This window comes from Apiospora hydei (assembly GCF_038363865.1).
Source record: "Apiospora hydei strain CBS 114990 chromosome Unknown utg000007l_segment0_segment0, whole genome shotgun sequence".
NCBI lineage: Eukaryota > Fungi > Ascomycota > Sordariomycetes > Amphisphaeriales > Apiosporaceae > Apiospora > Apiospora hydei.
The window spans coordinates 2,908,590-2,936,540 of NW_027117366.1; the positions used below are offsets into that span (position 1 = coordinate 2,908,590).

At 54.2% G+C, this 27,951-nt stretch overlaps 13 protein-coding genes across 13 annotated transcripts; 7 read left to right on the forward strand and 6 right to left on the reverse strand.

Moving 5' to 3' along the window:
- Positions 1-2,208: 2,208 nt before the first annotated feature.
- PG997_010001 (uncharacterized protein) lies at positions 2,209-2,853 on the forward strand (the record flags this gene model as incomplete). The annotated part of the gene is made up of 1 exon (XM_066814316.1): positions 2,209-2,853. One exon carries the CDS (start codon positions 2,209-2,211, stop codon positions 2,851-2,853), a length of 645 nt encoding a protein of 214 aa, XP_066666278.1.
- Positions 2,854-3,519: 666 nt separating this feature from the next.
- Positions 3,520-4,782, forward strand: PG997_010002 (uncharacterized protein; the record flags this gene model as incomplete). Its single annotated transcript, XM_066814317.1, has 5 exons — positions 3,520-3,802; positions 3,881-4,086; positions 4,203-4,305; positions 4,370-4,433; positions 4,521-4,782. 5 exons carry the CDS (start codon positions 3,520-3,522, stop codon positions 4,780-4,782), a joined length of 918 nt encoding a protein of 305 aa, XP_066666279.1.
- Positions 4,783-5,360: 578 nt separating this feature from the next.
- PG997_010003 (uncharacterized protein) lies at positions 5,361-5,612 on the reverse strand (the record flags this gene model as incomplete). The annotated part of the gene is made up of 1 exon (XM_066814318.1): positions 5,361-5,612. One exon carries the CDS (start codon positions 5,610-5,612, stop codon positions 5,361-5,363), a length of 252 nt encoding a protein of 83 aa, XP_066666280.1.
- Positions 5,613-7,142: 1,530 nt separating this feature from the next.
- Positions 7,143-8,414, reverse strand: PG997_010004 (uncharacterized protein; the record flags this gene model as incomplete). Its single annotated transcript, XM_066814319.1, has 3 exons — positions 7,143-7,903; positions 7,959-8,022; positions 8,088-8,414. The coding sequence occupies 3 exons, from the start codon at positions 8,412-8,414 to the stop codon at positions 7,143-7,145; spliced, it is 1,152 nt and encodes a 383-aa protein (XP_066666281.1).
- A 995-nt stretch (positions 8,415-9,409) lies between these two features.
- On the forward strand, positions 9,410-11,245 carry PG997_010005 (uncharacterized protein; the record flags this gene model as incomplete). The annotated part of the gene is made up of 3 exons (XM_066814320.1): positions 9,410-9,544; positions 10,413-10,539; positions 10,836-11,245. The coding sequence occupies 3 exons, from the start codon at positions 9,410-9,412 to the stop codon at positions 11,243-11,245; spliced, it is 672 nt and encodes a 223-aa protein (XP_066666282.1).
- Positions 11,246-12,399: 1,154 nt separating this feature from the next.
- Positions 12,400-13,552, forward strand: PG997_010006 (NADP-dependent oxidoreductase; the record flags this gene model as incomplete). The annotated part of the gene is made up of 2 exons (XM_066814321.1): positions 12,400-13,165; positions 13,260-13,552. 2 exons carry the CDS (start codon positions 12,400-12,402, stop codon positions 13,550-13,552), a joined length of 1,059 nt encoding a protein of 352 aa, XP_066666283.1.
- A 657-nt stretch (positions 13,553-14,209) lies between these two features.
- Positions 14,210-15,034, forward strand: PG997_010007 (eukaryotic aspartyl protease; the record flags this gene model as incomplete). Its single annotated transcript, XM_066814322.1, has 2 exons — positions 14,210-14,490; positions 14,653-15,034. The coding sequence occupies 2 exons, from the start codon at positions 14,210-14,212 to the stop codon at positions 15,032-15,034; spliced, it is 663 nt and encodes a 220-aa protein (XP_066666284.1).
- Positions 15,035-15,381: 347 nt separating this feature from the next.
- PG997_010008 (carbohydrate esterase family 5 protein) lies at positions 15,382-16,166 on the reverse strand (the record flags this gene model as incomplete). The annotated part of the gene is made up of 2 exons (XM_066814323.1): positions 15,382-15,504; positions 15,600-16,166. 2 exons carry the CDS (start codon positions 16,164-16,166, stop codon positions 15,382-15,384), a joined length of 690 nt encoding a protein of 229 aa, XP_066666285.1.
- Positions 16,167-16,751: 585 nt separating this feature from the next.
- On the reverse strand, positions 16,752-18,842 carry PG997_010009 (uncharacterized protein; the record flags this gene model as incomplete). The annotated part of the gene is made up of 3 exons (XM_066814324.1): positions 16,752-16,851; positions 17,675-18,068; positions 18,095-18,842. 3 exons carry the CDS (start codon positions 18,840-18,842, stop codon positions 16,752-16,754), a joined length of 1,242 nt encoding a protein of 413 aa, XP_066666286.1.
- Positions 18,843-19,581: 739 nt separating this feature from the next.
- Positions 19,582-19,938, forward strand: PG997_010010 (uncharacterized protein; the record flags this gene model as incomplete). Its single annotated transcript, XM_066814325.1, has 1 exon — positions 19,582-19,938. The coding sequence occupies one exon, from the start codon at positions 19,582-19,584 to the stop codon at positions 19,936-19,938; it is 357 nt and encodes a 118-aa protein (XP_066666287.1).
- Positions 19,939-21,434: 1,496 nt separating this feature from the next.
- PG997_010011 (uncharacterized protein) lies at positions 21,435-23,437 on the forward strand (the record flags this gene model as incomplete). Its single annotated transcript, XM_066814326.1, has 9 exons — positions 21,435-21,646; positions 21,759-22,062; positions 22,136-22,145; positions 22,202-22,324; positions 22,386-22,605; positions 22,680-22,794; positions 22,857-23,113; positions 23,188-23,341; positions 23,402-23,437. The coding sequence occupies 9 exons, from the start codon at positions 21,435-21,437 to the stop codon at positions 23,435-23,437; spliced, it is 1,431 nt and encodes a 476-aa protein (XP_066666288.1).
- A 721-nt stretch (positions 23,438-24,158) lies between these two features.
- PG997_010012 (uncharacterized protein) lies at positions 24,159-25,490 on the reverse strand (the record flags this gene model as incomplete). Its single annotated transcript, XM_066814327.1, has 3 exons — positions 24,159-24,759; positions 24,864-25,343; positions 25,417-25,490. 3 exons carry the CDS (start codon positions 25,488-25,490, stop codon positions 24,159-24,161), a joined length of 1,155 nt encoding a protein of 384 aa, XP_066666289.1.
- Positions 25,491-26,681: 1,191 nt separating this feature from the next.
- Positions 26,682-27,869, reverse strand: PG997_010013 (uncharacterized protein; the record flags this gene model as incomplete). Its single annotated transcript, XM_066814328.1, has 1 exon — positions 26,682-27,869. The coding sequence occupies one exon, from the start codon at positions 27,867-27,869 to the stop codon at positions 26,682-26,684; it is 1,188 nt and encodes a 395-aa protein (XP_066666290.1).
- Positions 27,870-27,951: the final 82 nt, after the last annotated feature.

The window sequence follows — 27,951 nt, forward strand, 5'->3', positions numbered from 1 at the left end:
CAAAGGACGAAATTACAGGTACTATAAAAGCGCGGTTGGAAGTCCGCGTTAGTCGTTGTGACGTCGGCTGGGTTGTGTCGCTGCGCCGCATTTATTTATCGCCCCTTACGTCGGGTTTTTTTTCTAGGTGTATCTAGTAACCCCTGTTATACAATAAACAAGGCACTGGTAAGCATTATATAAGGGACTTAGTGAGTCTATATATATTTACATGTAAAGTATATATACTAAATATTTGTATACATAAGAGGGTCTGTTAATTAAGGTGATCTCGCGGGGTGTATTAGGCTGCCGCTAGAGGTTCTAATGCTGGCCCCGGCTATACTCGATCATTGATACTCCGTTGCCAAATCGAAAACACAATTCACAGTCGTTCCTTGTCGCGATTTCTTCATTTCAATGATGGACCATACCAGAAAGCTTCTTGACTTAGCTGATGAGGAATGGACCTTTTGTGTCCAAGCCCCGGCAGTCTCAAGAGAGGCTATCCCAAGCCAAAGCCTAGTCCGGGCCCTGGGGGCCTATTCTCGTGGTTTTATGTATGGCGCCCTTTCCAATAGCCTACTTGCCGCTTTATCGTGGCCATTGAGCCGAAAACAATCATATCAGTTGCAACTCGACGCCCCAAGCATGGACCCAGGCGGCATACCTGTCATGTACGACGGACAATATCCTATTCGCCATGACGCCACCATTGGTGCATACATAAGCTGTCCCCTGGATTCTCGGGAATGAGCCCGCCAAGCAGGGTGCACCTTTGACGTGCTTTCCACGGCTATAGCCAATCTTTGCCTCGGTCGTGATGTGTCCCAGAACTGGCATCAAAACAGGCTTGACGACCTGGAACGGCATAGTCTATCCCTACCTCCGAGATACTCCGTTGAGACCTCGCCGAGTATATGCCACCGCATGGGCGCAGGAAACGGCGCACGATTACCACTGCCTTTGCCTCTTCAATGGCTCCAGCCGTACCCCATCTCGCCTAGACGATAGCCACATGCAACACTATCTCAACATACCCATTAACCTGCTTCTTCTTTTCTCTTTCTCTTTCTCTCTCTCTCTTTTTTTTTTTTTTTAATTCTGTCATGTTCCTCTTCGCGTACCAACGTAGATGTTGTATTCGGGGCCTCTCCGATTGGGCCGACGGAACTGTCGCATTCGTTCAACTGGTAATGAATCAAGCTGAAAGCTGGTATCGAGCCAAGACGGAAGGAACGACATTAAAATCAACAAATTCATTAATAGATAATATGCTATCTTTCGATCTGACTTGAGCTGAAATAATGCATTTGGTTGTTGTTTTGTATTGTGCTGAGCAGTAACCTACTCCGTAGGCAAGTAATCGTCAACGCGGTCGCAGTGATTGGCGGCATCAGCAGCCACTAAAATTCCCGTCGGAAGTAGGCCGCTCTTAGCCTGCAGAAGGATGATGAAACGGGTGGCCAGTGCATCACACAGGCACCACCCAGGCACCACCCAGGCACCACACAGCACTAAAACAGGCGTTGCGGTGCCCACGCTGCCCACCAAAAACGCTGAACATAGAAGCATAGAAGAGGGGGCCCGCCCAGCAGCCAAGATCCAACTGCCGTCGCGATCAGGGCGAGATCCATGTTGGTTGCGCTCTGACATCACTGCGAGCCCTGAGGACCCTCAAATAATCTTGCCGGCGACACTTTGGGACACCTGGGTGACGCGGCAATGCGCATAGCTGAACGAGACCAAAAACCACCGCGGCCGTCCACGAGCGCCCGTTGGACATTGCCGATGGGGTTTCTGTAATTGAACTGCCCGCTGCCCTCTGGCTGCCCTCCAGATTGATAGATCCAAGCACGACGATCCCTACGAAACTCCACTAAACTGACATTATTCCGAAACCTTGGTGCCAACCGGTTGCTGGCCGTCGCCTGAGACGCTGCACTCATATGACCTGGCCAATTTGCCAGCTTCCCCTCCCGTTTCGCCCTACTCCTTTCCCAACTGAGTATTCATCGACGACGCCGTTAGCGATCGACCTTCCAGCTCTTTCCCATCCCAACTCTTCCCAACCTTCGATGCTAGATCGCCCTGCGCGCCGCCCTCGCATTTCCCACCACCTCCCGGCCGATTGATTGAACTACGATCAACAACAGCGACACAGCACAGGCCAAACAAGGATCAACCACCACCACGACCACCAACAAACATACCACACCTCCCGCCAAGATGCCTTCCGCCATGGTGAAAGCGACGCTGGCCGCGGCCGCCCTCTCGAGCACGTCCAACATCCTGGCCCAATTCCTCGAGGCCTACACGACCCAGAAGCCCTTCGCCTTCGACCATCTTCAGTTCTTGCGCTTCGTCATCTTGACGTTGCTGACCTGCCCGCCCAACTTCGTCTGGCAACAGTTCCTCGAGCGCAGCTTCCCGGCCTACGAGCGCCGCGTCGCGCCCAACGACGTCGAGAAGAACCAGCACGAGCTGGAGAAGATGATGTCCGACAGCAGCAGCTCGGCGTCGGTGGAGATCGGCGGCGCCGCCGCGGCGGGCGAGTCGGCCAAGAACAAGCCCAAGCTGAACATCCAGAACACGCTGGCCAAGTGGTTTATCGACTGCATCACGCTGGGCGCGCTCATGAACACGGTCGCCTTCTTCATCCTGATGGGCTTCCTCAAGGGCCAGGGCCTCGGCCAGATCGGCTACAACATCCGCAACGAGACCATTCCGCTGATCGTGGCGGGGTACAAGATCTGGCCCTTTGCCAGCATCATTAGCTTCGCCTGTATCCCGGTCGAGAAGCGTATTGTCTTCTTGAACTTCATCGGCCTGCTCTGGGGCATCTACATGAGCCTGGTGGCCGCCAGAGTCTAAGGGCTAGTTTTGAGGGGGGATCGGCACATACATATTGGCGTTGGGTTGATTTTAGTGAAAGTGGGTAAACCACCGGCTGGGACAGGATTCTGATCTACATGGTCAGCGCTGCGTCGTCTTCCGCCCGGTGTCGAAGACTGGCAATGGCGGAGGACCCATAACTTTGGCGATGTAGAGTGTGATCTACAAATGCTACGGATGCGACGCCTGGTTACGACCTTGTACAGCTTCCAACATATTTTAGTTAAAAGTATCTGGGTTGCTGGGACTTCAGACCAATTATATACATGTATCGTCTGACATGAACATAAGTCAGCGCATCACCAGTTTCGTCCTGGCAGATGCCCAATCGATTGAATGTGACAACATGGGTGACACAGAGTGCGCATCTTGCACAAGTAAGAAACAGACTTATGCTTCATCTACATGAACATGTATTCAATGCTATATTCACCATGACACAGTCATGGGTGATAGCATTGAATTGCACTCGCTGGTCTTCTACTCATAAATATGCCACTTTCTGACACAGTTGGCATACCAATTTGTTTCTCCTTCTCTCTACATCATTTACTCTCGCAAACAAATTGTCTGCTGCCTCCGACTTCTCTCATACTTGAAAAGCAGTGTTAAATAACTGGTGAGAGCGTTCCCATCGACTTCAGCATGTGGCCCCTGATATTTTTGTCCCTCGTGCTGGGACTGGTCGCACAGGCAATGACTGCCATGGAGGAGGACTTCATTCCCACTCCGGTAGACATGCACGCTCTGCCGAAGATGGTACAGGCACGCGGCGCCACTCCGGCAGACAACAATAACAACGGCTTGACAAAGATCGTCCCCGCCACGTTCTTCTACACCCTGGACAATGGAACCGAGTTCAGCTTCACCGGAGAACCCCAAGTAAGTCTCACACCCGTCCTTGCGGATGGTCCTCTCAACCCTCCCAGTAAGCAGGGATTTTGAGCAGAGGTTCTAATGGTGGTGCGAAACGGACTAGGACTTTGAGCTGGCGCTCAAAAAGCAGATGCCGCATTACCAGATCAAGCAACTGATCTGCCGCGGTGGCAAGAACCCCACGGAAGACTCTGCCAAACGCTTCGTGGGCCCTCGCACGAGGATGATGTCGCCGGCATCCCAGTGGCTGATGATCATGCTGCTGCGTCTTCGCGCTCGGAACGGCCTCTCCTGGTAGAAAGAGAAGGGACCAAGTCCAACACGCCCGCACCCGGTGTAAGTACCTACCTAACTCACGACAGGCGAGCAAATGGCTTGTTGCAGATAAACGAGTGCTTGGACAACAAAAAGCTGACGCGCCGTGCCCCTATGTGGGCTTGGTCTTTTTATAGGGGAATCTGGTCAATTGCCTTGATGATTTCGGGAAGGTGACCGACTGGGTCGAGTGCCTGATTCGTGATCTCGTCGCCGACGACACGCGGGACAGCCCTACCAGTATGTTCTTTCCCCCTGAACACACCCGGTTCTGCCTCCTGATTTATGCTGACTTTCCCGATAGCTGTTCGTGTCGAGAACGGGGCATGCTCACGGGTTCGCTGCACCGGTCAAGGCGCCAGTCTATAGTGAGTCTACCCCTTGCATTCTTTTAACTCGGTACACCTATAATAAGTAATATTTACTGACTATTCACTTACACAACCAACAAACAGCTGGTGCAACTATTCCCACCACCCGAAGCGCACCACCCTGAGCACCTTCTCCGTCCCCGTGGCCGACATCAACGCCAAGTGCGGCGGCAACATGGACGACGACGGCCGCGGCAACGTCCAGGGCAACGCCTGGAACGATTACAACCACACCATGGCCGACTCCCGGGTCTACGTCGGGCAGTGCAGCTGCTGGATCGCGTCGAGCAAGTGCGGGAAGAACAATGGGTACCTCGCTCCTGGGTACACGTCGGACACGACGTAAAAGAAAAGTCAAGATCGGGCATGCAGGTCCAGATCGGTTCCGGTTTCCCGCCACTTGCGGAGGGCGGCTGGGGGGTTGTCGATGCTGGATGGATGCAAACGGGATAAGGCTGCCTGTCGTACACAGCAGGATTTGGAGAAAGAGGAATATTCTTGATGATTGCTTAAGGAGCGTCTGCCAGGCTCTCTATATAGCAAGTAGTTTACGCTTCATACCAAGACACTTTTCGCGTGTTTGGCCATTTTCAGTGATATGATTGTGAAGAGCAGCTAGATATTTCCTGTGACAGAAACATGCACGACGACTATGATGCAGGGCCAAGACAATATTCCTTGCCCCCAAGCCAGTCAGATTCGCGACCGGGAAATGCCCGTTCTTATCCCAAATGGTATCATTGGTGATCTGGGGCAAGCCGTCCGGAGACTCTCTCTCCAGCGCCCCCTCCGGCTTCTGAATGGCTTTCCACTGACAGTCGAAATTTCGAAGCCAGTCGGTGAAACGAGAAGGGAGGTCTTGACATGAAAAGGCCAGAGGGGACGAAGGGGGTGGCTTTGTTACAAAGAAGCAAACTTACAAGCTCATTGTGCCGAGGGATCCTTGTGCCTTTTAGACCACTCCAGCAGGTGCTCGAAATCCACACAAGTCTTGCGGACCGCAAAGTCCGCATACGGCTTCTCCTGCCCGACGCGCCAATTAACCACAAACGCCTCCAGATCGGCGTGGCACACGAGATGCTGCCGCAGCACGTCGACACAATGCTCCAGATGGCGCGCAAACACCGCCGGCTGACGGCGCAAAGCCGTGCCCCCGCGAGCCCCAGTAGTAGTCATAAGTGGTGACGAGCCCTCTGCGGTCGGCGTTTGGGGCGGTGGAGTGGTCGGCGAATTTGGTGATGAAGGGGATTTCGGTTATATCGTACAGTGGTGCTGTGAGGAAGGTATCAATATCTGTTGTTGGAAAGCATCGCCTTCCTAAGACGATTCACACGTAGCAGGCATGTTATGACGTATAGAACGCCGGGCGGAACCTGGGGGCATTGCTGCCTCTTCTTTCATCCCATATTGTTTGTGCGCTTGATAGTGAACAAGACTGTCACGGCGGTGAAGGCAGCTAGCAAGACGGAGCCAGCGGCATTGCAGTGTACTCGCGGGATCCATGGGGATTGGGGGCATCTCGCCTGCCGTTGGCTCTTGTGAAGGAGATTCTCATAACTCTCTGTCTCGGAAAGGTCTGCGGCCTCTTCGTCTTCGACGGCTGTGTATTCTTTCGGTCTTGGATGGCCAAGCATTGTAACTTTTGGCCTGGATAATGGATGAATGCCGGTTGAGTTTACTCACTCAACCATGAGAGATGGGGCACGACCTCTACCCCAGAAATTCCGTAGACAGCTCGGTCGAAAGCAGGCCCCGAAGGATTCAACCCGATGAAGGGGTTGACGAAATGCCTCTGTGACACCGTAGCAGACAAGCAATCATTACGGAATTTGTGTTGATGCTGCTCCTCTTGCCGCCTTCGTCTTCCCGCTGCGGATGGTCTCTGCATGAGCACAACCAACAGGCCCGAAAACATCATCACTAGTGGTATAAAGCTTGTTTCCGTTGCCAATACCATTGACTACGTTCCTTTGATCAGCATTAAAGTCGAACGCCTTACGCAGTGTGCATTTCCCATCACGCCGGACGCTGTCCAGCTATTCCGCCAATTGGGCCGAAGCACCCGGGCTGGTCTATGACTTTGATACTACTAGCAGTAGATCTCACAGCTATCTATGCGGGGTACGTGTAGGAAATTCTCCCCGCACTGGCAAAATCACATTTCACGGGAAGAATGTCGGGGGGCCATGCTCGAGTTGCTTGGTGCTCGGGCTGTCTAAACCCGAAGGTTGGGTGTCACAATCATCTATAAAAGGGGGAATATTCCACAGTGCTCTGGGTGGCTTCAGCGTAACTCCACCACAATCCACTTACTGCCCCCAATAAAAACCAAGAACTTCATTTATTTCATTATCTCTTCCGAAAGAAAAAATGAACTCCAAGTCTATCCTCGCCGTCTTGGTCGTCACTATCTCAGTTGTAGTAGCTGCTTCAGGTAAGGAACCCTCTTTGTTACCATATAGTCCGCTCGAAGCTTCCTAACTCAAGTGTATTCCATCCAGCTCTCGCCGAGCACGTAGATGCTCAGGAGTGGAACAAAGTCCAGTGCTGCGACATTAGTAAAGGGGAGAAGGTTTAGGTCTTTTAGAATGCTGCTTGACGACAATAACATGAGTCGTGGAAGTTGAGCCAGGGTTTGGAGTAAAGAGAGCAAAGTGACGAAGCGACCAGTCTTCCAACTAGCCCAGTCCTCGAATTGACCAGGCCTTACTCCATCGAACCGCCATCCATAGGATCGAATGTAACTTGAGTAGAGGCATCTTTGGTCTCGGCCGTTGCAGCCTGGTCCAAATCAAAAGGCTCGAATGTGCTTCCAGTGGGCGGCATGGCTGTCTCAGTTGTTGTGGCTTGGTCCAAACTAAGGGACTTGACTGTGTCTCCAGTAGGCAGCTCAGCTGTCTGAGTCGATACAGCCTGGTTGGCACCAAGAGAATCGGATGTGACTTGACTCGGAAGCTCGGCTGTCGTCTCAGTCGTTGTAGGCAGGTCCGATAATGTGTGGGCGACACTTCTCTCCACCGTCTCCATCTTCTGCGCTGCTTCGAGAACGGCCTCTCGGAGCTCGTCCCGCAAGCCCGACTCCGGCTTTCCGAGCGCCTGGAAACGCTCGATCCAGAAGCCCCAACGCTGCAGACACATGGTGTGCGGGCCCTTGTAGAGCGGGCCGTTATCGCAGTAGGCGGCCGTGTCCTCTTCGGGGACATCCATGTAGCCCAAGTTCTCCTGCGCCCACGAGAGGAGGGGCCTGGCGCAGTGCTTGACCCAATCGCAAGCTACGAGCACTCGGCTTTCCTTCAGGGCGGCATGGTCAATCAAGTTGACATCTTCCTCCAGCACCATCCGTAAAGCGTTCATCTCCTGATAGCTCGGGGAGAGGATCCCTGCTCCGGTCAACCGAGCTGCGAAGCTGTTCGCGTTTCGCCATTCTTGTAAGACATGGGGAGAGTAGTCTTCTAGGGCAGCTGGGTCTAGAAGAACCTTGTTAGATAGAGTAGGAATGGATTTCGTAGGGGAAGAGCATACCCATAAAGGTTGATTCAACGTGCATACCAAATAGTGGGAGGTCTCCCCACAGACGTTGACGGCCCTGTTAAAGAATATGGTCAGCCGATCGGTCCGTGGCAACGATAAAGGCAGTTGGTAGATACTAACAGTGTAGCCGGCAATAACCCCCTTGGAACATTGCCGCAGAGCCTTGAGGATGTCTACCAAGTAGCCATGCACCTCGTCGGAGGCGCTCGGACTAGTAGCAATGTTGAGCGTGGTATCCCACACATGGGTCAAGTACTGTTGCATGTCGTCTTCGGCCTTCAACGAAGGACACCTGGCATCAAGCTGACAAGCAGCGCCAGCCATGGCTTCGGGAGTAGGGTTCTGCATTGCGGAGTTGAAGATGTTGAGCACAGCGCGCTCTTGCTCGAAGAGCTTGAGCTCTTTGATGCGCTCAAACTCTTCCAGGTTGATCTCGTTTGCCGCCATTGCGCCCGCGTATGTCGTGTTGGGGATGGTGTAGTTGGCCGGGTGTGTAGCACAAGGGACGGGGTGATGAGCAAAAGGAAAGAATTGCTGCAAAATATGGATTGCAACAACATCCACAGATCCAATCTGAAGGTGGAAGGAAGAACTTGGGCAGCATCTGGGAGGTGGAGGTTGGATTAAGTAATATCGAAGTGAGGATTCAATTGAATGGTTGTTTTCAGATGACCAATAGCATGGCTTGCTATCAAACCCACCCCACCTCTGTCAACCAAGGTTGAACCCTTATCCAAACATTGAATACAACAACCACATGCATTCCCAAGACACCTACCCATTACATTGACTGTACAGTCTGTTGAACCGCTAATAGCCTATGATCTGCTTATTTTAATATGGCAACATAGGCGGACTGCAGCAACAACGTGAGGCAAAATCGATGTTTACTAGGTTTGGTAATTTATACGTTAGCTGTTTCTATAGACAGAGCAACTAGCAATGGGTGTCATGATATTCTCTAGCCACAGCAAGTTATAAACAGGCGATATCACAGATGCTAGGACCCATGATTTGATTTAGCTGCAGCACTTAGGCTTAAGTCTCTTATGCCCTGTGACCAGAAGGCCACTCTGGTACTGAAAGCAGAGTGAACAGGTGCTGTACTTATAAAGTACTGCAGTGCATGGAACGTGACAAGAGTGTATCATGGGCACCCCGAGGTGAACAGTCTGTGAATTCATACAGTGGTCATGGTCTGGTTCTATAGAGCCTTGCATTCAATGCCATCCTCAACCAGCTTCTTTAACCTCAAGTGCGTCTACCTTGCACCTGCTGCTTCTCAACACCACCCACTCTGGCCTTCGCCCACCACAAATTTTGTAACCATTCGCTTGGGTATGCCCAACTACGTTTACACAGAGCTTCGCTTGAGCTTTATTATGTCGTTGCCCTAGCTGCTCCGATAATTGGTTTCTCATTCAGTCAATTGCGCACTCAACATGGGTTCACAGTCGAACAACACGTCAACTTCGACGTCCTCCAAGAAACGGAAGGCTGAGAAGGTTCAGACTACGCAGAACGATGACCAGTCGCAGGATCCGGACGTCCCCGACTTCGTGCGACGAGGATCATACGTAAGTAATCCCCTACCCAGCATCCATACACAGACCGAGGCGGTTATGGGTTGTCCAGTCGGCACCCTACCGTTGCCACAGATCGCAGTCTACATACACGTACAGTAGGTAGCGTTTGGATGTACTCATTGCAATGTCATTCTCTTGCCGGCCAATTATCAAAGCAGCCATCTACCAACCACCAAGAAATATTCGGCAGCGCTTACTATAGGGCTGTGTCAACGCTTAGTACATTGCTGTAGCAAGCGCATCATGGGTGCTTCGGTTAATGGCACTGTATATGCTGTATAAAGGCCATGCCATGATTAACCAACTATTCTAAGGTGTATAAAATCATGAGATTCGAGGCTAACATCATCTGATTAGTACGAGACTGGTGTTACCGATCGGCCCCAGTTCACCTACTTGCAGGCTTCGGACGTGAGACGCCAGGTCCAGCAGGCTCCAGCACAGTTCGGAGCTGAGGGACGTTACCCCAGACCATACCACAATACTCCTCCCGAGCCTCTTACTTCGCAAACCCCTCATCGCGAATTCCCCATCGTGCCGTCTCCTGCTCCTGGACAAGCCCCATCGAATTTCCAGCGTGGAATGCCATACGGACCCGTTCGCGCATTCTACAACGATAACGATCGGTAAGTGCCTTTTAATATTTATTATCTCCCTCATCCCCAGTGTCTCAGAAATGATAACAGTGCTGTTTATCCTGGGAGTTCCAGTTTTTGCATTCTGTATATCATGTATAGTCCTGAAAGAGTGATACTAACGGCATCACTAGAACCCAGTTCGATGTGGGATACCACGACGACACACGACCTCCCAAAGGCCCCCGGAAGCCGGGAAGCCCATACGCGAATTCGCCTTACAGCCTGGCAACGTACCATCCGGGCCCCACTGCTTCCGACGACGAGAAGTCGAAGAAGAAAAAGAAGAAGTGAAACATCCGACGACCGCAACAACAAGACTGGAAGTCTCGGAAATGGTTACGTGGAGGAGTAAAGAGGCGTTTCTGCAATGGCGCTATAGATTTCTTGCTCTGCTAGAGTTTCATTATAGCTGCATTGGGTAGAGAAATCATGAATCCATGAAACAAACACCTCTCGTCTATTTTATATCATATGCTTGCTGTCATGTGCTAGTCTTTCTAGGGACACTAGTCACTATAAAGTGAGAACACTTATTTGATTAATTTCTTTTATTGATACGCCAGACTTAAATGGCTTGTTGGATGTCGAGCGGTGCCCGGTCGCCTCCGATTTATCTATCAATCTAATCACCAATAAATGTCCAGTAAACACCGACCAAACCGAGTACATCTACCTCCAAGCCTCCGACGTCAGACGTCAGGTGCAGCAAGCGCCGAGCGCACAGAGATCTGTTGGGAAGTATCCGGGCAACTACAATAATAACCCGCCGCTTCCTCTGAGCTCGAAGACGCCCCGTCGCGAGTTCCCCATCAACCCCTCGCCGGCTCCTGGAGAGACCCCACGCAACTACCAGGGCGGACAGCCTGGGCCCATCAGGGCCTTCTACAACGACCAGGACCGAACGAAATTCGATGTTGGGTACAAGGACGCCAGCAAGCCGCCGCGAGGACCTCGGAATGGGAGCGCCCACCCGAACTTGAACTACAGCCTGGCCACGTATCATCCAGCCCCGACGGTGACAGACACCAGCAAGGCTAAGAAGGCCAAGAAATGAGTTGATCGGATAAGGGTGGAGGGTTTTGAGCGTGCTTTCCGGTCGGCGCAGGAGTTTTGTTGTGTTACAGGAGCTTCGCCGAGTGTCTTTCGTGGGAGGAGTCTGGTAGATACCCAATGGACAATGGACAATGGAATCACATCACACATCACTCAGAACATGTGCTTCTTGAAAAATGCGCCTATTCATTTGTTTTGTGCTAAAGCCGAAATACGGTGAACACGCATTTATTGGGCTGAATAGCCTCTTGGATTCGGGGTGAGTGTAAGAAGCCGTATATTTAGAAGTTCAATCTGTACAAAATCCTGGTAAGATAGGGGGCATTAAGACTGCCGGTAAGCAGTTGCTGGAACGGTATGCCGACCCTGAACTCCCGGAAGGTGCAGTGGTGGAACTTTGTCACCATTTATACTGTCCAGGCCGTGGCTCGCGATGAAACTCTGCGTCATCTGTACTCAGTACTCCTCCCGCATGAGAACCCGGACTAGCCGGCGTTCTGTGAAGAGGGCGAAAGAATCGATGGCCAGTCCCTCGTCGGGAGCCTCCTATACCGTACGCGTAATGCTTGTGGATAGTGGTATTTGTACTACCACCACATGGGGTACGGTTCCTTGACACTTTCTTGTTTTGATAGTACAGGCATTGGTGAATCTACCGAGACTGCCTACTTGACCCCAGATCTAGCGATGAACTTCATACATTTTGTTATTGCTGCTGACGGCCATGGATCATTCCAAACTCCCCATCTAGTATAATGAAGCGTATTTAAGGACCTATTGCCATTCAGTTTGATTGACGCACGCATCTAGGTTAGGGTTTACATAATATTACTGTTGGCCTGTTGGCGCTTGTAGTCCTGGGTTCCAGGTAAGCACTAATGCGCCTCAAGCAAACCCCGTACGACATGAGCAGTGCCCCGATTGCAAAATCCATACTTGTTACCAGCTACATACCCCTGCGACGTGATATCAGGGCCTGGTAGAAGCGAAGGTGCGTCGGCGTAACTGGATCCCTTGCGCCGGTTGCGAAACCAGGTAGTTGCTCCGAGAAGAAAGTGAAGCCGCCTTCCCCGTTCCAACTTTTCCAAGTACTCTTAGACATTCAGCCAACTTACAACCTGCACAATTCTGAAAAAACAGAGTATCTACAACACCATGGTGCGCAACAAGACCCTTATCTACAAGCGCTACACCCCGCTCGAGCCTGTACCCGGGGAGCACCTCGCGACGGAAGATCTACCGTTCGACCCCGAATCGGCACCCCCGCCCGGCGGCGTCACGGTGAAGAACCTCTTCCTGTCGCTAGACCCGTATCAGCGGGGCCAGATGCGGCGGGCGGATGAACCGGGCACCTACTCCATCCCCTGGGTCGAAGGCTACCCGGCCGTCGTGACGGCGCTCTCGACCGTGCTGAAGACGGACAATCCGGCCTTCCGCGCCGGCGACCTGATCATCGGGTTCGCCAACGCGGGCGAGTACGCCGCCGTGCCAGTCGAGTTCCTCGCGGCGAGCCGCGTGGTGCCGCCTGCACCGTCCGGTGTCACGCTGGCGCCAGAGTCCTTGCTCGGGGTCTTGGGTGTTCCCGGGATGGCGGCCTACGTCAGCTTCTTCGAGTACGTAACAGAGCCGCGTCAAGGCAAGACGATGCTGGTCTCGGCGGCATCGGGGGCCGTCGGGCAGCTCGTGGGCCAGCTTGGCAAGATGCATGGCATGACGGTGATTGGCAGCACGGGCAGCGACGAGAAGGTCGAGTTCGTCATCCAGGAGCTCGGGTTCGACGGCGCCTGGAACTACAAAACCGAGACGACGGCTGACGCGCTCGCGAGATTGGCGCCTGAGGGGTTGGATGTGTATTATGAGAATGTGGGCGGGGAGGTGCTCGAGACGGCGTTGGAGCATATGAAGGACTTTGGGACTATAAGTAAGCCCTCGTCTCTTTACCTTACAGATTATATAGCCTCGTATATCTATACATCAATATTTCCCAAACGCTGACCAAAGGAATGCCCATGTAGTTGCAAGCGGCATGGTCTCACAGTACAACATCCCGGACCAGGACAAGTACGGGGTCAGAACGCTCATGAACATTGTTTTGAAGCGTCTTTCGGTGCACGGGTTCATCTGCTCAGACCCGCAGAACCTAGAGAAATACGGTCCCACGTTTGGCCGGGACATGCTGGCCTGGCTTGCAGAAGGCAAGATCAAGACCAAAGAAGAGATTGTGGAGGGCCTGGACTCGGCTTCGGCTGCTTTCAACAGAATGTTGAAGGGTGACAAGTTTGGGAAAATGGTGTTGAAGGTCGACTAGGGTTCCACTCCTCCCCCCTTTTTCATACAGCAAAGCAATGTAGTGTGGTTCAAGTTTCCCCCTTGAGGCCGTTGAAACGAAGATTTTGTCCGTATAAAGCAAATATTATTTACTATTACTTTTCTTCGTTTAAATTATTATCGGGTATAGGTTTCCATTCTAAACTCGGACTATTGAAGGTCTGTCTATAGCTATGAACTTCTTGATCTTACGGCTGCCAGTCATCATCATATGCATCAGTGGCATCAGTTTTACGGCCCCCAGAGGCGCAGTGGGATAGATACGTATTTCTAGGATATGGGTGGTGCATGTATCTATTTTTTGATTCGCGAAACCTCGGCCCTGCGTAGTAGCCACCATGAACTAAGCATTGGCATAAGCAGCATGTGGCATCGTACGTTTTACTCGTCTTCTGCTATTTCACGGATAGCCTTAGGCGTCCAACGCAAAGGACACGGAAATACGTTTCGCCTTGGCAGCTGACACAAAAGTCATATCCCAGTTCTCGTAGAACCTCTGCTTACTTTTCAGTTTTCCTTTATCGAATTGCCATTTGGTAAGCGTTACCTTCGCCTTTCCCCTGGCGATAACCAGGAAAACACCGCAAAATACTATTTTGACGACCCTGTGGAAGCGACAGGCTGTCCCAGCCACGCCATGGAGAGTCGGGTCAAAGCTCAGCCCGGGCTCGAAGTTGCCTATCACGATGCCCCGGAGCTAAGTAACCATGGGTCTGATGGGCTCGAAGTCAGCCATAACTCCTCCGGTGCCCTAAAAGGCGGAGACGATGCACCATGTCCGGTGGATACGCAGCAGAGGCGTCGGAGGATATGCGGGTTGCGAAGGGTTCAGTTCGCCATCATAGTATCTGTTCTTGGAGCAATATGCGTGGTGGGCGCCGTGGTCGGCGGCGTGGTTGGGAGCAGGTCCAGCAATGGGTAAGGTTAGCTTTACTACGGCGTCGGCAGTCCATCGCGAGTCAAACACCAGCTAACACGAGGCGACGATTCTTTCAGCAACACAACAGAAGCTGGTCCACCGAGCTCGTCATCGACCCCTGATGTCGCAACCAGAAGTACCAGTTCCAGAACCGGTACTAGAACATCCACCTCTACTTCGGCATTCCCGACCGCCACGAGCGGCATCCTTGCTCTAGACTGTCCGAAGATCGATGGGACCCAGAAGCCCTACACGGTCTCCGGATCTCCGAATGCCTACACCTTCCAGTTCACCTGCGAGTACGATGCGACTGGATCACGCGGCAATGGGGCTAAGTTTAACACGACCACCGTCGACGGCTGCGTCGAAAAATGCGCGGAGCACAACCACGAAGAGTCTGATACAGCTTGCGGAGGGGTGGTATGGAACGGAAACCTGACGAGCTCCTTGACGCTGGGCGGCAACTGCTACCTGAAGATGGGCATGGCGCACACCACGGACCGATGCAATGGATGCGTGGTTGTGGCCGCAATGCTGGTTTAGGGACCCAGGAAGGTGTTATATACCTATCTAAACACTCAGAGGCGGAATACTAGACCTGCAAGGGGGCCCCCTAAGGGGGTACACGATATTCCCATAGGTGGGGCTTATACATTCTTCAAAGATGGGTTATATACGTAATTATAGTTGTTATATAATAGTTTCGCTCAAAACTTTGTACAGAAAAGAATGCGCAAGTGAGGAAATTGCTATCACTGTCAGTAGTCGAGATCAACCAGGCCCCAATTTAGCCCCCTTGAACTGTCTTGGAAGGAGGATGTTCTTCTCTGGGTTCAAGCAGCAACGACCCCCCTCCAATTTGAGCAGCAGGTAACACCGATTTTCCCATCTTAGGCACCCAGCTGCTTCTTGGCGAAGTCGACGCCGAGCTTCTGCGTGGCGGCGCTGGTGGGGTAGGTGAGATGCACAGCGTTGATACCGAAACCGTGGGTAGTATCGCAAACACCATCGGCCTATAATTTTTCAACAAATGGTTAGCCTTACAGATCGTAGGTCAAGAGGGGGTGATAGGCATCGATGATGCAAGAATGCATGGGAAAAGACTCACGAAAGCGCACACATCCAGGGTCTTGCCGACCCAGTTCTGGGGGATGGAGCCGAGGGCGACAGACAGGCCGTTGACGTTGCGGGTCGTGGCGCCGCCGTTGACGTCAACGTTGCAGGCGAGGCCGGCCTTGTGGTTGGGATTGCCGATGAGGAAGACGCCCTTGACGGCGTCGAAGTTGGGGCCGGTGATGCGGTTCATGGCGTTGACGGTGGCGGCGGCGCCTTGGGAGTAGCCCTGGAGGATGAAGCACTCGTCGGGGCTGGTCCGCAAGGTGGACTGGATCTTGTTGATGATGTCGGCGGTGCCCAGGGCCGAGTTCTGGCTCGCGTCGGCGAAGTAGACGGTGTTGTAGACCTTGCCGCCGGGCACTTCGGCCGTCAGGCGGCGGTTGATGGCCAGGAAGCCCGCCGAGGGGCCCTGGGCCTCGCCGGTGCCGCGCGTGTTGATGATGGTGTAGGAGCTGCAGGCGCCGGCACGGGCCTCGATCGGGTTGTTCTCTGTGACGGGGGCGGCGCTGGCGGTCAGGGCCAGGGCCGAGACGATGGAGAGGAGGGCGTTGGCGTGCATGGTGGGCGACGAAAGTGGTTTCTTATTGAGTAATTGAATGAGAGATCAGATAAGATGGCCGAGCGGAAGCAAGGGTCAGGCCAGGGGGCCTGAAAAGAAAAGAATGTATAGGGCTGGTGATGTCTGAGTCAAGGGACTTGCTTGAGATAGAGACAACCTGGAGCAGAGGGACGACGACGATCGTTTTATATCTTTTCTTTTTGGCTCCAGACAACCCAGAACTCTCCATCTATCTCCAAGCCCCAGGAGATGAAGCTGGGCTGATCCAGGGCGTATACTCTCCATCAACCTGCATCCACCCCCGGCCGATGGACCTTTTGGGGCCCATTGCCGAGGCGGCCGGAAAGAAGAAGCCATGGCACCGAAAGGCAGTTCTGCGTGATTTTGCCATATCCGTTGTAGCGCCGGAGAGACCTTCCAATGAAGGGCAGAGATCGTGGCAAGGATCGTGCGGGTCCTATCCACAAGCATGGCTCCAGACTCTACCTGGAAAGTTTGAGATTATGACCGTTCATTCAAATGTTTGACTAGACCTGCTACCGCGCAGATAATCTAGGTAGTACCGTTGGATTTCCCAAATCATCTTCAATGTCCGCGATGGAATGGTGGGGCGCCACCGCCGCCGACAATGTTGTCAAGGTTGGTGGTGATGGCGATCCGATGAGATGGCTTGCCGTCTTCAATGCTACCCTCCACTAAATTAGCACCCGGCATCTGGAGCGCCACTGTCGCAACCCGCAATCCAGTGCGACGGTTAAGCCAGTCAATTGGCCAGCGGAGCTATCACCGTCCGCGCCCGCCATCATTGACAATCCCAAGTGTTCCAAATGCCTAGAGAAACACTTGTCGGTTTTGACTCAATAGTTAGAGGGATGATACCGAGGCAAACGGGCAAGATCAGACGATATCACATCTCACATTCAGCTCCTACGAGTCCTATGCAATGATGGTCCCATGATCGAGTCGCTCAGCGGGGCACATTGAAAAGAAAGCCTTGCCAGGCTAGCTAGTAAACCTGACCCCCTTTTTTCTGTCGGCTCGCGACGTATACCCAATCGAGCAAAGGCCACAATCTCGTTTCAGGTGCCAGCCCCATCCACAGCTGTTCAACTGGTTAGGATGGATGACACATGAACAGGTGGATGGTGCTGTGTTCGTTCGTCTCACTGTATTTGAGAATTAGTGCGATGCGGCATTGGCAGGCGCTATTGACTTTTGTTTCAGCGGGGCCCAGGTTTGTTCTGGCGCATCCATCGACTCGTATATCAGCAACAAAACTACGATAGTGGGTGAAGATTCCGAAGCCATGGCCAGACGCGCCGGCGTCCAAGAAGAGTTCCAAATTAATCACTAGGCCATACCTCTCTGGCCACTATCCCAAGATACCGTTGAAAAAACAATCAATCACGGATCAGATAACCTAAAACAGAAACATACTAAATACAGACCCTCCCAAGACCGAGACTAAGTACGGCAATGCAGATCGCTTCTCAGCTACTGAAGCTGACGTGGAGCCGCCCGCCGGCTGAGACTGGACTGGCGTACCGCTTCCTGGGGTCCCAAGTGCCGAGGCAGTAGTAGTCGAAGGCGAGGAATTGCTTCCGTCTACTGCGCTGCCGCCGCTACTGCTCCCCGTAAAGTGGGCTGCCGCCGGCGCTTGCTCGTTGTAGTCGGCGCTAACGTTGACCCCGACGGTGATCCAAGCCAGGAGGCCGTCCGAGAGCGACTCGCTCAGCATCTGATAGTCCATCAGCACATCATAGTCAGAGGTCGCGGCAGCTTCCGCGATTCCGTCCTCGAGCAGGTCGATGAACTGCTGCTTGTTGCTCCTGTATGGCTCCAGCGCCTCCACCTCCAACACCAAATCACGATCAAAGAACAGCTGGCCGATGTGCGTCGCGACTCCCCCTCGTATGTCGTCGCTTCACCGGAGGGGAGCATCTTGGCATCCTTGGTGCTGAGGAGATGGATGTGATTCGTGCGCCCGGCGTAGTGGCCTGGGAAGACGGTGTCGAACTCCACCACGCCGTCGGCATCTGTCACCTGGACCCCGCGGCAGAAGTTGCTGCCTAGCCCGCCCTGGCCAGTCGCGGATACGCCAGAGTAGACCCCCGTCGCGTTGGAGTGCCATACGTCGATCACCATGTCTTTTATGGGGGAGCAGTTGGAGGTGCTAATGAACTGGATGTCAAGGTGCAACGGCACGCCTTTCTGGCCGTCGGTCACGTTGGTGCGCATCAGCTCGCCCGAGACGAAGTAGGGACCAATGGTGGTCTCTTCGACCAGGGCGCACGACGCATTGCCGGCAAAGACGATGTTGGGCGACGTGGAGGGGTCATATTGCGCATCTACCTTGTGCGACTTGGCTGCCCATTTCTTCAGGTCGGCTTCGTTGCGTTTCTCCAGGGAGGAGGAAGAAAGGTCGTTACGGAAGATGCCGCGCGTTTCACGAAGCTGTCGTGCCATTTCGGATCGACGGGCGATGGCGCGCTGCTGCCGGGCCAGTACCGGCGGGGAATTGGCGCAGTTGCTCATGGCTCGAACCATGTGCTGGTGCGCATGGCTGTATAACGTCATTTCGCGCTTGGCCTGTTCAACGCTGGTATCCTCGCCGGGGTGAGCAATTGCGAGGCCGCAGACGGCCAGTGCCGCCGTGATAACGGGAAATTTGACCATGTCGGCGTTGCTGTTGCTACACTACAGAGGTTTGACTCATTTGAATTGATCGCTTACAGATTAAAAGCAGAATAAAGTAGAAACATATTCGTCTTGTAGGTTTTCCCAAGAGGAAAAGGAACTGCGATTGCCCCTGAAAGATCTACGTTTAGACATCATCGCTGCTTGGCGACGGAACGTCAAGCCCATTGCCAAGCTCGTATTGCGTTGTTGGTACGATGCCCGTGAGTGGTAAAGTTCAGGGGAAATGGAAAGATTCGGTGCCAAGTCAAGAAAAGCCAATTGGACAAAAAATGAGCTTCTAGGATATTGAATGAATTGACTCTGGTGGCAGGCAGTGCGTAGCGTGGACTGGCAGCGGCTTCTTCCGTGCGGCTGCTTGATTCCCTCTGTTTACTTCGTCTGAGATGCGATCGGTGAAGGAGAAACTTCACCGTCATCCTGTAGATCGGACGAGACTCTGCTCAATTGACGGGCTTGTGAAGAGCACATCAGACGAAAGCCCAATTTGATGCGCAGTCTCCTCCATCAATCAATGATCGATTCGACATTGGCAAACTTGGGGAAAGTACCAGTACCAGTCTGACGCTCGGACCAACCCTTGCCATCGGTGGAACACATCGGTTTCCCCGCGAATTCCATCTCACCTTCGCCGATCAAATCCATCTTCTCATCGCCCGTCTCATTCACCGAGAAATTCGGAACTATTAGTACAACCGCTCTCATTCATCTACGGAATATGGCTCAGTCGGGAGCCAATTCACCCAATACTACCGGGCCTACAGTTCACGGCCTATCCGTCAGCCCCCTAACGCAATGCTCCCACTGGCACTCTGTGCGCGACATCATCGCCATCCGCCACAAGTGTTGTGGTGACTACTACGCCTGCATCAGCTGCCATGAAGCGCTCGCCAAGCACCCACCCCAGGTCTGGTCCAAGGCAGAGCAAGCCACCACCCGCGCCGTCCTGTGCGGGAAATGCCGTCACGAGCTGACCATTGCTGAATATCTCGGCTGCGGTAACAACTGCCCCCAATGCCGGTCGCTCTTCAATCCTGGATGCGCAAATCACTACTCTTTGTACTTCGAGGCCTAGTCGAGGCCATGAGCCATGAGCCGCATGTTTGACCCCGCATGGCCTCTGCAGGTTTCGCCGAGCTTTTGTCGAAGAGCTCCTTCCGCGGACGGGTGTTGGCCGCACCAGCACCGCGTCCTAACCCCGCAATGGGGACAATGCTGTATCTGCCAACAATAACATGGCAAGATAACCGAGAATCGCAAGAGGGTGGCCGGGAATATCGGCAGTCTATTGCCCGACTCCATCTACTTTAAGTAGATACGGGCATAGTTGCCAATCAGAAGATCATGAGGTTGGCCGATGACCGAACAAGGAAGCTGCGAAGACTGGTCATGCACAAGCCACAACCAATGCCATCCATTGATTTATCTCGTTAGCAAACCTGACAAACGCCAAAACTGCAGCTAAGCAACTCCATCCTGCTCGTTGGATCGATTCCGAACCAGCACCTCGGATATGGCACTGTTCTAGACCAGTCCTCTTAGAAACACTCAGCAGTATCGGGCGCTGGGCGCTGAGTGGCCGACTCGCTCACCAGCCAACGGCCAACTAGGCTGCAAATTTCGAGACATTTGAGGGCCGTAAGGTTGACTTGTCCTACCACAACACTACCTACGTATGGAGAATTACGATATTGAGGGCACACATACCCCTGCCTTCCCCGAGGTATGCCGGGCTTGACTGCCAACAAGAGCCTAGCCAACCCCGCAAGACTGTGACGCAAAGTCGGCTGGCCCAGTGTCCCCCCGCACGCCAAGCAGTTACCCCAGATTTCCACTTTCGACCTGCTGTTCGCAGCGGGGGTGACGGTGGCAAGCAGCGTTGCCCAGAAGCAAGTATCTGTCGTTGTGCGAAAGGAAGCAGATATTGGAGACACTGGACGTTGTGAGATTTCATGTCCGTTTGCTCGATTTCAGCAGGCCGAGCCGCAAGTGATATGAATTCAGGGCCCTTGCCAGCAAGACCCTGGGACGCCTCGAGTCTTGGCGACCGAGCTTTCGGGACGAAGCAAGGCATTGCTTTTTGAGAGTCTAAAATGCAAATCTGAGATTATCTCGTCGTGCGATACGCTAAAGACACGAGGGCCATCCTTGGCGGTCGGAGATTCTGCTGCTGTCGAGGGCTCTCATTCGCTCTCATTCGCTCTGGCGACTTCAGCGTGGCTGGCCAAGCAGGGCTAGCTGCGGGTTGATGTGGTATGCAATGCACGAACTCCGCGCCAGTCACATACAGTTGACAGTAGCCAAGCAGAAATGCATCCAGGGTCCCACTGACACTGACACTGACGGATCCCCATGACGGATGATCCGTGTAACAGAACCGTTCATCTATCCTGTCTTGACCGCCCGCGTGGTCTCAGAGGTACTTATGTTGTCATTCCCCTGTACAGATAAAGATGCGAGACCCTTTGCTTTCTTTTGACTTGCTATTTATTGCTCCCGCACCACTTTAGTGTGCCTGAAATCTGATTGAAGAGTCTTTGACTTCATTCCGCGACTCCAGAAGGGCTGATCATGGCTCGCGACTACACCACCCAGGACCATGATGGCGAGAAGGCCAGCGTTGACTACGTTGCTGATGTAGCACGCTCGGAGCACGTCGTCGATAGCCAAGAGGACTGGCAAAACGAGTTCACTCCCCAAGAGCAGAGGAGCATCATCAAGAGGATCGATCGCCGTCTTGTCACAACAGTCGGGGTCATGTACTGCGTGTCATTGATGGACAGGTTAGTCGGATCTCCCTTTCGACTCTGCGCAATCTGTCAATGCAGACGGATATGCGACGATACGCCCGTCCTCATGTGCAATGTGTGGTTTAAACTGACTCTCGCACCCTAGAACAAATCTTTCGGCCGCCAATATCGCGGGCATGGACAAGGACCTGGCACTGGTCGGCGATCGGTACTCCATCATCACCCTCATCTTCTTCGTCACATACACCATCTTCCAGCCGCCGTCGACCGTCATCGTGCGCAAGATCGGCCCGCGCGTTCATCTCGCCCTGATCACCCTGCTCTGGGGCTGCGTCATGATCGGCATGGGCTTCGTGCAGGACTGGGCGCAATTAGCAGGGCTGCGCGTGCTGTTGGGTATCATGGAGGCTGGTTTCTTCCCGTCTTGTGTCTACCTCCTGAGTACCTGGGTAAGTTGACTATCCCTGATACAAGTCATTTTCTTTCTAGGTACGTTGAGGCTAACATTGAGCCTCGCCACAGTACACAAGATGTGAGTTATCATGAGTGGCCAATTCCTCTAGATGATCATGACTAACGTGTTGATAGACGAGGTCGGAAAGAGGTATTCCTTCTTCTATATCCTGGGGTGCGTTGCTTCGGCCTTCTCAGGTATTCTGGCATTTGGCCTCATGCAGATGAAGGGCGTTGCTGGTCTAGCCGGCTGGCGCTGTAAGTTGTTTGCACCTCGCCATGTGCCCCTGACCCACCCTTTACTAACGCATTTTGTCAGGGATCTTCATCGTCGAAGGTCTTATAACTTGCCTACTCGGTATTGCTGGATACTGGATGCTCGTGGATTTCCCTGATTCGACACGGATATCGTGGAACTTCCTGGGAGCACGGGAAAGGGCTTGGGTGGTGCGACGTGTCAACGCTGACCGTGGAGATGCGGAAACGCCCAAGTTTGACTTCAGACGGTTTATGGCCGCCGGAGCCGACTTAAAGATTTGGTAAGTTCGCACCCACCGTTCGGCATACGTAAGTGCGAAAAGGGGCAAGTGCTAATAGTTTTGGGGTCGGAAAGGGCATATGCCATGATCTTCTTTAACACGACAACCATCACCTACGCGCTGGCCTACTTCCTCCCCATCATCCTGACCGTGAACCTCGGGTTCGAGGTCGGCGCCGCGCAGTGCCTCGTCGCGCCCCCTACGCCTTCGCGGGCTTCTACATGTTCCTCATGGGCTGGCTGGGCGACAAGTACCACTTGCGCGGGCCCATCATCATCTGCAACATGGTCATCTGCCTTATTGGCCTGCCAATCATGGGCTGGCACAAGAACCCCGCCGTCCGCTACTTTGGCGTTTTCCTCGTCACCGCGGGCGCCAACTCCAACATCCCCTCCGCCATGGCGTACCAGGCCAACAACATCCGCGGTCAGTGGAAGCGCGCATTCTGCAGTGCTACGCTCGTCGGGCTCGGCGGTATTGGTGGGATTGCGGGCAGTTTGGTGTTCCGGTAAGTCCACTAGCTACATCTTGCCGCAGCCGCCTCGAGGAGCTAAGCTAACAGTTTCTCTTCACACGGTACAGGAAGCAAGACGCTGCCACGGGCTACAAGCCTGGCCTCTACGCGTGCATTGCGTGCTGCTTGCTGACAATCATCCTCGTCTGCATCGTTGACACGTTCTTCTACATCGCCAACAAGAAGGCTGACCGCGGGGAGAAGGAGCTCGAGGCTCATGAGGTAAGTCTTATCGTACATTACCACCCTTAAGTTCACTGGTCACTGACAGTCTCTTTTCAGGATGGCTACCAGCCTGGCTTCCGATATACTCTTTGAGGGGGTCGCGTGTATGCTACGATGGTGGAGATCCAGAAGCGGTGAAGCGCCCGTTATTGCTGAACAAGAGAATCTTTGTAAGAGAGCTGGAATGAAACATGATGTATGTATAGCTATTTAGCGAAATCATGCATTCCCATCGACGCGTTGTAACCCTGACGAACCGTTGAGTTGATGTTGCGACACGGCACGGCCACGGACACCTGCGGAGCTTTTTTGACATTGCCAAGATTGTGACAACTGCAAGTACCCGGCGAGCGGCATCCCTTATTCGGGATAGCAGTGTGACTTGATCCGCATGCTGATGATAAGACGGGATCGGATGGAATGAACGCGGTTCGCTTTGCTATTACTAGCCATCAACTAAGTACAGTAATAGGTAATGACAGATACCTAAACTTCTTCGCTAGTATATACCAAGTATTAAATAGGTTTGTACAAGCGTGGATCAGAGGTGTGACGATAATGAGCAAAACCAAGAGATATATAGCATACTGAAAATCTCAAATAGGCAATCACTGGAAAAGGGTATCTTCGCATAATCGAAAAGGTGGTGTGGTGTGGTGGGGGCACTCATCCAACAAAGGGACTGCTTTTTTTAGTCGCGGCCCGTCGCTATTCTTATCATCCCATCCTCACACTTGTGGGGCGGCACCAGAAGGGTAAGAAAAAAAGAGACGTGGTGCGTGGTGCGTGGGGTCAGCCGTGGCCTGCGGCTGACTCAAGAGTCGCTCCAGACCCTCGACGACCCCTGGTCCACGCTGCCCTGGCTCCGCTTCTTCTTCTTCTTCCCGACGACCGCCACCTCCTCGGGCTCCTCCAGGACGTCCGACGTCAGCGTCGTCGACGGCTCCCCGGCCGCCTCGGGGTCGTCCCGGTACGGCGTCGTGGCCGGCTCGACTACTCCTTCCTCGACCACGCCGCCCTCGCCTGGTGCTGCGCCGTTGTGTTGATGAGCGTCCTCGTCCAGGTCGGTGTAGCGCTGCTGGCTGCCTGAGAACCAAGGCGGGAGGAACGCGGCTCGCCCGCCGCCGGAGCCGGACGTCGTGTTCCTCCACGGCTTCTTCATCGAGGGCGGCATCTTGAAGGATCTGAAGAATCCCGCGGGGGATGCGGACATGGGGGACGCGGACGGCGAGGAGGGATACGAGGTCGCCGTCGCGGCGGCGAACCAGGGCATCGCGGGCGTCGAGTCGGGCCGCAGGTGCCGGCCGCAGTCCGGACACGAGCCGGGAACTACCTGCCACGCCAGGTACTGCATCAGCGCGGGGATCGCTAGGCCGCGGGAGAATTCGCGCACCGCTAAGGAGAGATGGATGAAACTGTCATACGAAGGTTCTTGTCAGCTCGATTGGTAGGTAATTGTGGCATGTGGGGGCCATGGTCGTATTGGCGGGCGGACGGGCTGGGTTGGGAGGAGACTTACAAGTTCACGAGGAGCGGAATCGTCGCATAGGCCGCGAGCATGGCAAGCTCCGCGCTCCCGCCCGTCTGGATCCAGGTGAAGACGAGGACGACCATGAGGGCGGCGGCGAGGACGACGTCGGCGAAGAAGGTCAAGATCGGATGGCGGGGTTCTGCCAATACGTCATCGTTCTCGTCCCCGGCATATTCGTCTTCTCCCTGTTCCTGTTGATGCTCCTGCGGCGCCAATGGCTGCGACTCGGCCGCGTCGTTATCTTGTGGCTGCGACAGGCGTCGCACGACAGACTGCTTTCTCTTATTCTTCTTGTTCCTGGTGCTGGCCTGTCGCAGTCGCACGAGCAGGAACGTCGACAAGCCGCTCGAGAAGGCGAGCGGGACGAGCCCGACGGCGGGGACGGGGCGGCTCGATTTGACGCCGTGGGCGACGCAGAGGGCGAAGGCGGGGGAAGAAGGTCGCGACGGCCACGGCGCGGAGAGGGGCCTGCGCTTTCTCGGCGGCGGAAGCCATGTTCCATTCGTTGGTCCGTCGATGTTGTTGTTTCGTTCGTTTTTACGTGCCCAGACCGAAGAAAGCTTGCGCGAATGAATCGACGTTGACGACGGTGGGAAGGCCCAAGTACTTACGCATGTCGAGGCGGAAATCAGGCAGCAGGCAAGGCCCTCATTTAAGGTTGGTGTTGGGTTTTGAGGGGTCGGATGGTTTTGGTTTTTGGTGGTGCCCTGTCCGTCGTGACGCCCGCGCGCCCCTCAGGGGGCTTTCGTTCCATGGCTAACCGATTGGGGGATGGAATGAAGATCACGGGTCTTGGCGTTGAACCCAACGCCGATCAACGAACGACGTTCAAACCTACTGCAGAATCTGTTGGGCTTCAACACCTCGTGTTTCTTCAATGGCCTCGACGGCCTTGGAAAATCAGTTTCAACTTGCAGCATCGATGGGTACGATGGACGGATCTCGGTTCTATCCATATGTTTAAGGGGCAATGTAAACTTCGGTCTCGCTCGATTGATAGCGACAGGCACTGACGACTTCAACCTAATGCGGCCTCTCCAAAACGTATTTAAGAACACGAAATATCTTGCACGACAACTGGCCTCTGCTACAAGATTAATAATGCATAACTGTATTCGTTGTTTCCTGTCAGTTCGGCCAGCGACCTAGGCAGCCAGACTTGAGTTTTACATGACGACTTCTTACACAGCCTAATGCAGCCTTCGTCAGGCCGGCGACCCCTTGAGACTCATTCACCAGCATTTCTAGCGTCGAAGCACCAAGCGTAATGCCAATCCCATCGCTGCGCCGAACGCGGCACCGCCAAAACTCGGCTCGAGTCGTGTGGGTTTGGTTGTCACAATCACGCCTTTTGCCTTCTCTCCCTCCGCGCTTGCGTCTTTCCCTGGGCTCGTACGTGGCTGAGTGCCCCATGCGATCGCCGTCGGAGCTTCGCGAGGGGACCCTTGTGCCCCCGTTGGCGTTCCTTCGCTGTTGCGGTCCTGCTTAGGCAGCGGTTTCTCCTCGCCTGACGACTTGCTATCGCTGAGAGTGGCCTTCTTGCGTAGTGGCTCCTCCTTACGAGAGAAATCTCCTCCATGGGCTGTTTTGCCCCGATGGCCTGTTTTGCCCCGATGGCCTGCATCTCCCTGGCGTGTTGGTTCATCAAAGCCTGGCGATTCATTCCCGGGCGGCGAATCTCCTGCACTCGACCTCTCTTTCTCGCCCGTTGAAGTTTCTTCGCCAGCGCACTTCGGCTCCTGCGGTGCCGCCTCTGGGCTGCCGGTATTCCTTTCGCGGGCTGCTTCATCCTCGCGCGCAGGCTCGCTACGGCGCGGCGGCCCGTTCGGGCCCTGCGACCCTGCCTCGCGTGGCGACTGTTCCCCGCCATCGTAACGCTGCTCTCCCACCTTCGGGGGCATGATGCTCGCCGTGTCTCCTTAATTCCGCGGCGCGATTGGCGATTGCTTGCTCATGCTGCTCTTGGAGCATGCGGACCTGCGCCTGTTTCTTCTGGTTCATTTCTTGGGCCTTCCGGGGGTAGCTGGAGTTTCGATAGCACCATTGCAGCAGTTCCGGCGTGAACCCGACAAGGCAAACAGCCCAGAAAGGGAAGGCGGCCGGGGTGAAGCCTACGAAGAAGGGCATGCGGGGACGCGCGACCGTGGCCGCTGTCATCAGCCCCGACACGACTGCGTCTGGACCGACATGGAAGAATGGTCCCTGCAATGGTCCCTGCAATGGTCTCTGCTTGATGTCCTTTGCGCGCAGAAAGGCAAGTCCCCCGGCGGCCCCCGAGCAGACCGCCACCAAGGGCGTCCCGATGCGCCCGAAGCCGGCGACCCAAGCCGCCCTAAAGAAGACGGAAAGCAGGATCAAGTCTTTTAATGGCACGGCGATGTTCGAGTGGATTAAAATGGGTGTGAACAGTGCATGCCAGCGTCCCTGCTCGGCGCAGTCGCCCGCCAGGAATAAGTGGTTTTGGTAGAACCTCCATACTTTGTTCTCCGGACCCTCCTCGCTCATGACTAGCCTCTTGTAGTCCTCGGGATCAATGTGCTGCCCGAGATTCACCTCGAGCTTCTTGTGGTTTCGTTCCATCTCCGTCATGGCCTCCGCGTAGCACAAGGTGATGGTAATGTTCAACGCGACATAGCCCCAAAACCAGCGGCGTCGCACCTGCGGGTCGCTGTCCACGGGTACGTCTGTGTCGAAGCGGAAAAATGACTGGTTCAAGCGTTTCGTGTCTAATTGCGAAAGGTCTCTCTCGCTCCTCCCGCGCCCAGCTGGATTGGTTGACGTCGCGGGCGAGTTGGGGGATTGGCCCACGAGTGCCGACGAGGAGGTCGCGCGGGGATTGGCGGTGGACAAATGCGCCGTGAGACCCGTCTGCAAGGCTCTGGAGAAACCGTTTGGAGAACGCAATTGCCCATCTCTCGGCGAGCGAATGCATCCGATCGCGCTGGGCCGCGCGAGGGAGCGACGGGCAAGTCGTGCCCCAGTCAGTCCGCTCATGGTTTTTGTTGCCGTGGGACTAACATGAGCAGGAAACACGAAAACGGCTCAGCGGGCAGCGAAATCACAGTTGTTTACGAGA